The sequence below is a fragment of the Ornithodoros turicata genome, unplaced genomic scaffold (assembly GCF_037126465.1).
Source record: "Ornithodoros turicata isolate Travis unplaced genomic scaffold, ASM3712646v1 ctg00001113.1, whole genome shotgun sequence".
NCBI classification, from domain to species: domain Eukaryota; kingdom Metazoa; phylum Arthropoda; class Arachnida; order Ixodida; family Argasidae; genus Ornithodoros; species Ornithodoros turicata.
In genome coordinates this window covers 1-11,251 of record NW_026999467.1, presented here as the reverse complement: position 1 = coordinate 11,251, position 11,251 = coordinate 1, and the positions used below count along the sequence as shown (strand labels likewise).

The 11,251-nt window shown below is 53.2% G+C and overlaps 1 protein-coding gene across 1 annotated transcript; it reads left to right on the top strand.

The window, feature by feature from the left end:
- Window positions 1-6,006: 6,006 nt before the first annotated feature.
- Window positions 6,007-10,223, top strand: LOC135376466 (uncharacterized; the record flags this gene model as incomplete). The annotated part of the gene is made up of 5 exons (XM_064608979.1): window positions 6,007-6,235; window positions 6,367-7,670; window positions 7,772-8,876; window positions 8,948-9,214; window positions 9,901-10,223. Coding segments are annotated over exons 1-5 (3,228 nt in total), but the record flags the coding sequence as incomplete, so codon positions are not given.
- Between the last annotated feature and the right edge of the window lie 1,028 nt (window positions 10,224-11,251).

Sequence of the window (11,251 nt, the reverse complement as noted above, 5' to 3'; positions counted from 1 at the left end):
AACCTGAAACGTGAGGCTCGGTCCGCCACCACATTCAGACTCCCTGGGATGTATTGCGCCTGCACTGTCAGGCCACGATTGAGACACCAAGACCCCTCAAGGGCTCAGGGCTCGAGTGCTACCTGATTGAGGCGTGAGGAATGGGTGCTCCCCATCCGATTGATGGCTGCCACTGCTGCCCTGTTGTCTAGCTGGAGAAGGATCCGCCCTTGAGGTGGCGCTTTCACTAGAGCTGTGAGCCCCAAGAGGGCACCTACCAGTTCTAACTCGTTTATGTGGAGGCGAGCCTGGTCGCTGGTCCATTGTTGGCCCACTACAGAACCCTCGGAGCTCGCCCCCCAGCCCCTCAGGGAGCTGTCTGACTGAATAATTTGTACTACAGATTTCTCGCGCAATGGTCGAGTGGGGCACGACAAGAGTTTCTTGCTCCACCACTGCAGGTCTTTGGTGTAGGAACTGTTGTGAAGGAAGACGACGAGGAGAGACGATGAGAGGAGAACTAACATTGCTTCTTGCGCTAAGAAGAAGCAGCATCAACCGTTCGTCTCCTTGTAGGGCGAACTTCTCCTGTGAAGCAACCTCCGGTCGACGAGTCTTCGACTTCGCCTTAGAGACACCGGCTTTCCCGGTGCCTTTCCTCTTGGCACCCCCAGTCATCGACCTCACCCCCTGTGCTCGGTAAGGGCGATTGGCCCGGGTGGGCGCGGTTAGAGGAGATGCCGTCCACTAGTAGTGGACCCGACCCGTACAGGTCGGCGTCTGTGGACATCCATTCGACTTCTCTTGAAGCTTTTGCGGCTAACGGGCTCCGCTCGGTCCCGGTTGTCATCAAGCCAACCAATGGTTCTGCTATCCGATCCCGGAACCCTAAAGCTCTGATACAATGCCTGGAGGCGATTACTCTCGACTTTCGAGAGATTAGCGAAGTTCGCCAATATGGCAAGGACGGTGTCATCTGCAAATCTGACAATGTAAGAGTCGTCAGGTCACTTTTGTCGACGTCCTCCTTTGGTGGTGTACCTGTCGAGGCCTTCGTTCCGCACCACCTTGCTTGTATTAAGGGCGTCGTGAAGGGAGTGGACACCTCCCTGCACGCGACCGAACTCTTAGATCTATTCGCCGACGTCGGAGCTCTCGACGTCTACCGCTGTAGCAGGCCAGAGAATGATCGCCGCATTCCTACCGAATCTGTCATTGTTACGTTCGCCGGCCACTCCTGCCCTGAGGAGATTAAGTCCTGGCCTCTCATCTTTCGTGTTGACCCATTCAGGAGGAGACCCTTGCAGTGCAGGCGCTGCTTCCGGTTCGGTCACTCAACCAAGAACTGCAAGTCCGATGTCCGCTGCCGCCGGTGCGGAGAAGCTCATGAAGAATCTGCGTGCTCTGACGGCACCCCCCTCAGATGCTGCCTTTGTGGTGATGCGCACTCTGCCGATTGCCAGTCCTGCTCTTACCGAGACCAAGAGGCTGCTCTGCTGGAGATTATGGACTCCCGCCATTGTTCGCGTGCTGTTGCTATCGCTTCGCTGAAAGGTCGCAGATCCGGCTTCGCAGGGAAAGCCCAGGTGAATGCGTGCTCTGACGACAAGCTCCAAAGAATGATCAACTCCGCAGTTGAGGCCGCTATGGCCACGCTTAAAGACGAGCTCAGCTCGTTATGCTCCATGTTCGCAACCCTCTCCTCCGTGATCTCTGGCGCTGTTCCAGCCATCTCTTGCAACGGCTCAGCCTCCCTGGTGCAGGAGCCAAAGGCCCAACCTCCAGCTGTATCTCCTGACCCTCGACCCCCCACGCGCTGCGAACCAGCGTCAAGCCAGGCCGACCCCCAGTGCATGGCTCCCTCTTCAGATTCCATGGACGCAACATCATTCAACCCTAAGCGCGGCGCTTCTCCGCCCGCGTTGAGGTGGTGCAGCCCCTATGACAACCCCCATGGCAAACGCTCCAAGAAGGTGGGCCCAAATAAGGGATGCAGTGATGTTCTCGCTGCTGCAGTGGCGGAATCTCTCCTTGGTGATGGATAGCCTTCGGGTCCTCCAATGGAATTGCCTTTCGATCTCATCTGCTTTACCGGACCTTTACTCACTCGTCTCTCATTGCTCTCCTGACATTATAGTTCTTCAAGAAACGTGGTTGGCTTCGCATCGGCCATTTTCCTTCCCCGGCTTCCATGTGTATCGCTTGGACAGGCCTGTGGGTAGGGGAGGTGGGCTTTTAACTCTCATCTCTTTAAAATTGGTGCATACTTCTTCCGTCGTTTCACAGGTCACATCTCCCTCACTTGAGTGCCTTGCAGTTCAGCTTACGCTCCGAGATAACAGATCCGTGGCTGTTGTTAACGTGTACTGCCCGGCGGGCTTCCAGTCCCCCTCTGCCATCAATGGCGTTCTGACTGGTGTTCCTCGTGAACACCTTGTTCTCGGCGACTTCAACTCCCATCATGTCACATGGGGTCTGAGAACTGACTCTAGCGGTCGGGAACTGTGGAATTGGATCTGTCAACATAACCTCTCAGTTGCGAATGATGGGTCCCCCACGTTCCTTCGTGGTACTTCCCGCTCTGTCCTGGACCTTACCCTGTGCTCCACATCGATTCGCCTTGCAGCTTGGAAAACTCTTGACTTGGGCACTAATAGTGATCACCTTCCCATCTACTTCGAAATTCTCACTCCTAGTAAGCTGACTGTGTCCGTGCGCCCCCTCTGTAACTACTCCCTGCAGGCAGGAAGCCTGGCCGGTCTCTTGAAGGAATGCGCAGGCCTCCCTGCCATCGATCGCGCCGCCAAGGCAGCGGCCTCTTTGTCTCGCTCTCTCGTGAAGTCCACGTTCCATATCCAGAAGCACTCGTCGTCGGACTGCGCGCCATGGTGGAACGAGGAATGTACAAGAGCGTTTCGTCGGCGCAAGGCCGCCTGGAAGCAGCTGCTATCGAATTCATGCCATGTAAACTGGAAGAACTTCCAGTTTCTTAAAGCTGTGTTCAAGCGCACCGTCTCGGCGGCGAAACATTCCTTCTATAATGGGCCAACTCATTCCTCTCTCACCCGAAGCGCAGGAGGGACCTGCACAGGCACGTCTCCTACATCCGCAGATCGTTCTCGGGTGCCGCCTCCCCAGAGTTTTCCGTCGCTGCCGCCGATGTCGCCAAAGCCAAGCTCGAAGACATTGCCAGGGGTCTTTCGCTCCGCTTCAGGAATACTGTTCCCCACTCCTACGCAGTTCCCCACGTATCGCCCTCAGGCTTCTTCAAAGTTACTGAGGAGGAACTGGATTCTGTCGTGCACGCCCTCCCAAAATCAGCTCCTGGCCCGGACGGTATCACTGGCAAGATAGTAAAGTCCCTTTGGTCCTCCCACCCCCAAGAACTTCTTAACATCGTGAACATGTCTCTAGAGCACTCATGGGTTCCCGACGAATGGAAGGTGGCAAAAGTGGTGGTCATCAAAAAATCCGTCGCCAGGGGTCTTGACCTGGATAACATCCGCCCAATTGCCCTGACCTCAGTCCTCTGCAAGACGGTCGAGCGCATCTTGCATCGCCGCCTCTCTTCTCACATGGAAGCCGCATTCACTCTAAATGATAGCCAGATTGGGTTTCGTCCTCGCTGCTCCATCTGGATGGCTCATGTCAATCTCGAAAGCCAGATCCGTCTTGCCCGTGAAAATGGGAAGCTCTCCGCTCTCGTTACGTTGGACGTCGCCAAGGCCTACGATAGCGTGGAGCACAGTGTCCTCCTGCAAAGAATGGCTTCCTTAAATATCCCACCGTACATCCTCTTGTGGGTCGCGAATTTCCTCACCGGTAGATCGTTTTACTGCTCTGATGGCCGCTTCACTTCATCGCCGCATGTACAGCTTCGGGGAGTGCCCCAAGGATCTGTCTTGTCACCCCTGCTCTTCAACATCCTTATGAGCTCTCTGCCCCTGGACCAGGACATTCTTACAATCACCTATGCCGACGACATAGCATTCTTCGCCTCATCGCCCTCATTGCACTCGTTGTACGAGAAGTTGCAAGCGTATCTTGTCACCCTGTCTGCCTGGATGCGATCCGTTCATCTCTCGCTGAACGTACAGAAGTCTGCCGTGCTCCTCTTTCCCCATTCCGGACGCTCAACGGGCGTCATGACTCTCGATCTGAAGGTCTCGTCGGAGTCCATCCGCCAGGCAAACACACTCAAGTACCTCGGTGTGTGGTACGACAGCGAGCTTGATTGGTCCCTCCACCTTGAAGCCCTGAGCCAAAAAGCTGCGAAGGCCGGCAGCATCATTAATCGTTGCTCCGGCGCCTGCATCGGGATGCGTAGGAAAGCTTTACTGTTCCTGTATCAGAGTTACGTACGCCCGATACTGGAGTTTGGCTGCGTCCTCTTTTCTCATCTCCCAGACTACCGCTTGGCTAGACTCTTCACCATCGAGAAGCGGATGCTACGCCTTTGCCTGGGTCTCCCTAAGTATGCCTCGAACCTGGCGCTGTACTCAGAAGCCCAAGTTCCTCCTCCAAGTCGCGCTTTCGCCTGCTCACAGTCAATACCTACCTTTCTCTATGCCAAAGCCCTCTCTCTCTCAGACACACGGCTGCCCTCAGGGACATGCCTCAGTGGCTGTCTAGGCGGTGGCGCAAGGCAAACACCCCGCAGCTAGTGTTCACTCAGCGCTTACTGGCGCCGTTAGGGGTATCGCTGACTGATCTCTTCTCACATGGATCTCCCCGGCCGAGCCCTTTGGTGCTGTCCGCTGACGCCTTCCAACCTGGCATCACCTCCGCCAATCCGGACAGGTTGGAAGCCACCCTCTCCGGCCATATCAACCGTTTCCCTCACCACCTAGCGGTTGCAACCGGTGCGTCCGTTTCGGAGGAGCGGGCTTGGCAGGCATAGTCTGCCCTCGTTTTGACGCGCATTTCCCTGTCCGCCTGCCTGACTACACTCCAGCCTTCGAAAGTGAGTTTCTCGCCATTACCCTCGCGGTTAGGATGGTCCCAGGGCCCTTCTGCAAAGTCCTAGTCCTGTCGGACTGTCTGTCCGTCATCTCTTCTCTCTCTAACCCGTCAAGCCCGCTACAGCAGCTCTTGGCCTCCCTTGCTCCGCCTCACGTCTCAGAGATTGTGCTTACCTGGATACCGGGGCACCGTGGTCTCTCGCTCAACGAGGCGGCAGACAGCCTAGCCAAGGCAGCACTCTCTGGTCCGATCATCAATGTTCTCCCCCCTCTGGCTGACGTTACTTAAGCCAGGTATCGGAGGTTCCTGCAGCTCACTGGGTCCCGCCTTGCTCCCCTCAGATACGCCCACCTCTCCTACTCATGGCAGCCTCACTGCTGCGCTTCTCGCCACGTCGAGGTGCTCCTTACACGTCTCCGGTGCCTCGCCCTCCCTCTTGACTTTTATCTACACCGAGCTGGAGTCTCCAATTCTCCCGCGTGCTTGCACTGTGGTCAGGACGAGACTGTGGAGCACTTCCTTCTCCACTGCCACCGCTTTGAGCGCCTGCGTCAAGAATACCTGGCTCGCCCTCTGGCCAGAGCCGGCGCCCCCCTCTGCCTGCAGTCCATCCTATCATTTGGGGCTTCTCACTTGGGGAGGTGGAGCTGGGCCGTAGCGTCCAATGTGGCTGCTTTTGTCATCCTATCTGATCGTACCTGATATCTAAGGTCGCTTCACGCGTTACATCATGACTAGCCCTGGCCAATCGCCCTCAGTGGCTAACGGCCATTGCCCTGAGGTAGAAGAAGAAGAAGAAGAAGTTGGAGTTTATGTTTTTTGTCTGTTTTTTTGGGCTTTGGAGTTCGTGGAGGTCGGTCACGCGGTGGATTCGTTCCGAAATAAATAGGTGTTACTTTGGCCAGAAGTCTCTCTATTAAGGTCCGGGGCAAAAATTTTCTACAGATACAAGTGGTGCCGAAACCCGGGAAGCGGACCTGCGAGAGAAGAGCCGAAAGACTTCGTGTGGCATCACAAGAAGCGCCGTGGAACGTTAGGCCTACCACCAGAACGAACAACCAGAGGATGGAAGAACTGAAGCGGCGTCGAGGAGGATTGAGGAGTGCTCTTTCTCGCTCGATCAATGGAGCATTGGAGAAGCTCACCGAAGCAGATCTTCAGGAGGAAGAAATCGAGGTCCTGACTGCACAGCTAAAGAAGAAACTGGAGAAGTTGGAGGCAGTGGACGCAGAACTGGAGGTCCTCTGGACAGAACAAGAACTCGAGGCCGAACAACAAGAAAGCTTTGAATATAGTGACCGAGCGACAGCGCTATTGGCGAGGCTACAGTTTCGTGTGCAAAGACTGAATTCAGTAGCCAGTTTGCGTGGGAGTCATCGTTCCGAAGAAAGGCCTGTTGGCGACTCAACCGCATCCGGCCTGCAGATCCGGAGTTGAACCTAGTCAAATTCAACGGGCAACGAAAGGACTGGATGGCATTTTGGGAACAGTTTCGGCAAGTCATTCATGACAATGGGAGGCTTTCCGTTTGCGAGAAGTTCAGCTACTTGAGGTCAGCTCTCACTGGGGAAGCTGCAGCAGCAATATCTGGACTGCCACCTACAGAAAGGTGTTACAATGACGCACTTGAAATTTTGAAAGGTCGTTACGGGAATGAAGCCCTGCAAATAGAGGACCACATGACGAGGCTCATGGGATTACAACCAGTCAGGTCCCACCAGGATGCAAAGGGTCTCAGGAAGCTCCATGACGAGCTGTCATCGCATACAAGAGCTCTGAAGGCATTAGGAGTCTCGGAGGAGTCGTTTTCGTCAATGTTGTACTCCCTAATGCTTCGCCTGATACCACAAAGCATCGTTGTGGAATTCAACAGAAGGATGCTGGAGGCAGAAGATGGATCTCCAGAGGAAGGGGGATCTCGAGAGGAGACGCCCAACGGACAAGGTGACAGAGAAAATCCATCACCTTCCAGCGGGGAGCACGTCGCTAAGTTACGTAAATTCATCAAGTTCCTACGAGTGGAGGTAGAATGCTTGGAAAGAACGCTTACTGCTCAAGGAACAAGAAAAGATACAGGAGATGGATTTCCAAAAATGAAAGGCGCTCGAAAGCAGCGTACAAAGGGATCAGCGAGACTGTCGTCAGCAGCAGCACTAGTCAACACTACAGATCAGCTGTCGGATTGTTTCTTTTGCAAGTCACGGGATCACCGGACCACGGAGTGCGACACACGGATGTCACAGGATGACAAGCTGCGAAGGCTGCAGGAGGCAGGACGATGTTTCCGATGCACCTGGCCAAACCACGTATCGAGGAAATGTTGGAGGAAGGTGAAATGCGGTAAGTGCCAAGGAAGGCACGCGGCTTCGGTGTGCAATCATCGTAGAGGAGATGAAGAGGTGATTCAAGACCGCGCAGCGGATGGAACAACTCAACTGAGTTTAGAGCTGTTGAACGAAGATTATGCTCCTACGACTGTTTTGCAGACCACAGTTGCTTGGTGCAAAGGGGAAAAGGAGCAACGGAAATGTAAGGTGATGTTCGACACCGGCAGTCAACGCTCGTTCGTGACCAAGCAGATCGCCCAGACGCTCCACTGCAGGACGGTGGGAGAAGAGACTGTAAAAGTAGGAGTGTTTGGAGGGCAAGAGGAAGAGCGGCTATATAGACGAGTTCGACTGAAACTGCAAAGTATATACAACGAGAACGAGTACGACCTGGAAGTCCTGGTAACGGATACCATATGTACACAGAGGACACCAAGACCGGGATCCGGAATACTGGACCAGATGAAAGAGACAGCTAGCAGTGCAACATTTGACGTGCGCAGAAAGCCAAGGACCAGCAAGTTCTCATCGGCACAGACGTGTACTGGGATCTGGTGACAGGAGAAGTGATCAGGTTAGGACGAGCACTGAGAGCAGTAGAGACGCGGCTGGGATGGACAGTGCACGGGGCTACTTCAGAAGCGGGAAGGAGTCACGAGTCCAATCAAGCACTGGTACTACGAGTTTCTGCTAATCAGGACCAGCAGGATAACTACGTGCAGAAGTTTTGGCAACTGGAAGCAATTGGAGTCGCACCAGAAACCGAAAAGAGTGAAAGCGATAGTGCACTGCGGCGGTTCGGCGAAACGGTGACTTTGAACGAGGGACGCTATGAGGTATCACTTCCATACAAAGCCGTAGGGAACTTGGACAGCAACGAAGAGATTGCGCTGAAGAGGCTGGGCCAACTAACCAGAAAACTGTCAAAAAACGAAGAACTCATGAACAGATATGATGAAGCCATACGCATGTATAGTCAAAATAACATGGCGGAGAGAGTACCGGCGAAGAGCGGGGAGGTCGTCTACTATATGCCTCACCAGGCGGTACTGAGAGAGACGAGTAGCACTACCAAATTGAGAGTGGTGTTCGACTGCTCATCAAGTAATGGAAGCACGAAGTCCCTCAACGACTGTTTGGAAGTCGGGCCTAATTTAAACCCGGATGTAGTGGAGCTAATGATCAACTTCCGAATCAATAAGGTGGCTTTAGTAGCGGATGTGGAGAAAGCCTTTCTGCAAATACAAGTGAAGGAGGACGATAGGGATGCTCTCCGCTATCTCTGGTATGAAGGAAAGCCACAAAAAGGAAGCCCGCTACCGAAAGTAGAACATTGGAGAATGACAAGGGTACCCTTCGGCACAACGGCGAGTCCTTTTCTGCTGGCGGCGACATTACGACATCATTTTAAGGTCATGGAACAAGAATACCCTGATACCGCAAAAATGCTGGGAAAGCACATATACGTGGATGATCTGGTGACTGGGGCGAATGATGCAAAAGAGGCAATCAAGATTGCGAAAGACTCAACAGAGATCCTACAACGTGCGAACATGAAGTTGCACAAGTGGCCATCAAACGATAAAAGCGTGCTGGAGTTCCTGAGAGGTGAGACTGAGGAAAGGAAATAGGCGAAAGCGACGAGATCCAGAAAGTGTTGGGATTGTCGTGGCTGCCAGAAACAGACATGTTGACGTTTTCTGTCGATGGAGTTTGGAACATGTACCAGGCAACTGGGGCCACCAAACGACTTGTGCTACGAATTACAGCACGGATATTTGATCCACTTTGGATGTTGGCACCGTTTACTATCCGTGGAAAGGCAATATTTCAGGAGCTGTGGAAGCTAAAGGTCGGATGGGACGACCCTTTGCCTGCGCAGTCGCAAGTATCCTGGAGCCAGTGGGGTTCGAACTGTATCATCTTCAAGAGGTTCAATTACCAAGGTATTATGGAGCGAATGGGGTCGCCGGCGTCAGACACATCGAAATACACATCTTTTGCGACGCCAGCCCGACCGCATATGGGGCAGTGGCATACACAGTCATGGAAGACAAGTCTGGGACGAGAAGCAGTGCGTTTCTCATCGCAAAGACAAGACTCGTTCCTCTAAAGGCGCAGACGATACCTCGACTTGAGCTGATGGCTTGTCTCGTCGGAGGAAGGTTGTTCGCGTACCTGAAAGCAAAGTTTGAAGCATGTCTCACGCAAATTCATTTCTGGACGGACTCAAAGATTGCGCTCTGTTGGATACAAGGGGACGCCAACCGCTGGAAGCAGTTCGTTCAAAACAGAGTGAGGGAATTCAAGAAATCACAAACTCCGCGGAATGGAGATACTGCAACACAAAGGAGAACCCGGCGGATAGGCTGACCAGAGGCATCACTGCAGACAAATTGATTGATAGCCAGCGGTGGTGGACGGGACTAAACTGGATTTTGTGCGACCAACGCCAATGGCCTACGTCGAGCACGGACAGGGAAAAAATTCGGGAAGGTAGAGCTGAAGAAAAAGTCTCACAAGACGTGATTCAGACGCTAACCGCAACAGTTGCGGAAATCGTCGACATGAAGAGGTACAGCTCAGTAAAGAAGCTACATCATGTGGTTAGCCTGGGTCTTGCGATTCGTAGCCAAGCTGAAGAAACGGAGTGGGGAAGGTGGACCTCTCGGCTCAGAAGAGGTACGAGAAGACGAAAATTATTGTCTGAAGATCGTGCAGCAGAACGCGTTTCATGCAGAAATAGCCAGCGGTTCAGAGCCAAAGACCGTCGCCTGCGAAATCGCCCCTACAAGGGTACAGTCTGTTTTGGACGGCGAAGGGATCCTCAGGATGACTGGCAGATTACAAGAAAGCGACCTACCCTACGCTCAAAAGCATCCTATTGTGCTACAAAGCAAGACCCTTACTCTGAAGCTATCATCAGAAAGTGCCATTTGGATGTGTTACACGGCGGTATGCGAGATACCCTAGTACAAGTGCGAGAGAAGTACTGGATAGTACGTGCTAGGCAAGCTGTCAAGAAGGTTATAAGAAGTTGCGTCGTATGTCAACGATACAATGCGCAGGCTTCAAGACAAAACCCAGCGCCGCTACCAGCGTCAAGGGTATCGCAGTCGGAGCCGTTTACAGTTACTGGACTTGACTTCGCAGGACCACTGATGGTGAGGACGAGCCGATCAACGAGGCAGATATACTTCGTGATATTCGTATGCGCAACAACGAGGGCGGTACACCTGGAAGTAGTGCAGGATATGTCCACGACAACATTTTTGCTGGCTTTCCGAAGATTTGTTGCACGACGTGGAATACCGAGCAAGGTGTACAGCGACAATGCGAAGACTTTTCAAAAGAGCAACAAAGAGTTGAAGAAATTGTGGAAAATTGTAAACTGGAGAGGGTGTCAAGGAGAAGATCACTGATTGGACAATTGATTGGCGATACAATGTTCCGTACGCTCCCTGGTGGGCGGATTTTATGAGCGACTCATCAGATCCGTCAAGGTGGCTTTGAAAAAGACCATCGGCGCAAGGTGCCTGAACGAGACAGAGCTCACCACTATCGTTACCGAGATAGAAGCTGTTATAAACTCGCGGCCCCTCACTTTTGTTTATGACGATCAAGAGATCCGCCCATTGTATCCTGCAGCGTTCCTTACGGGAAAAAGACTAACGACGCTACCAGCTTCTGACACAGGCGACATGCCGGAAAGCTCAGCCGACACCATCCAACGTTGCTGGAGGCAACGAGCGGAAAGCTTACGTACTTTCTGGGAGAAATGGTCACGGGAGTACCTTACAGAACTAAGGAATCTTTGGAGCAAACGTCGTGGTAGAGCATTACAAGAGGGCGACTTGGTCATCGTACGCGAAGACTGCAGGCCGAGGCAAAGGTGGACAACAGGAAGGATTTCGCGATGCCTGCCAGGAAGGGACCAGAAATCACGGCATTCGAAGTTAAGCTGCCCAACGGGTCAACTATCT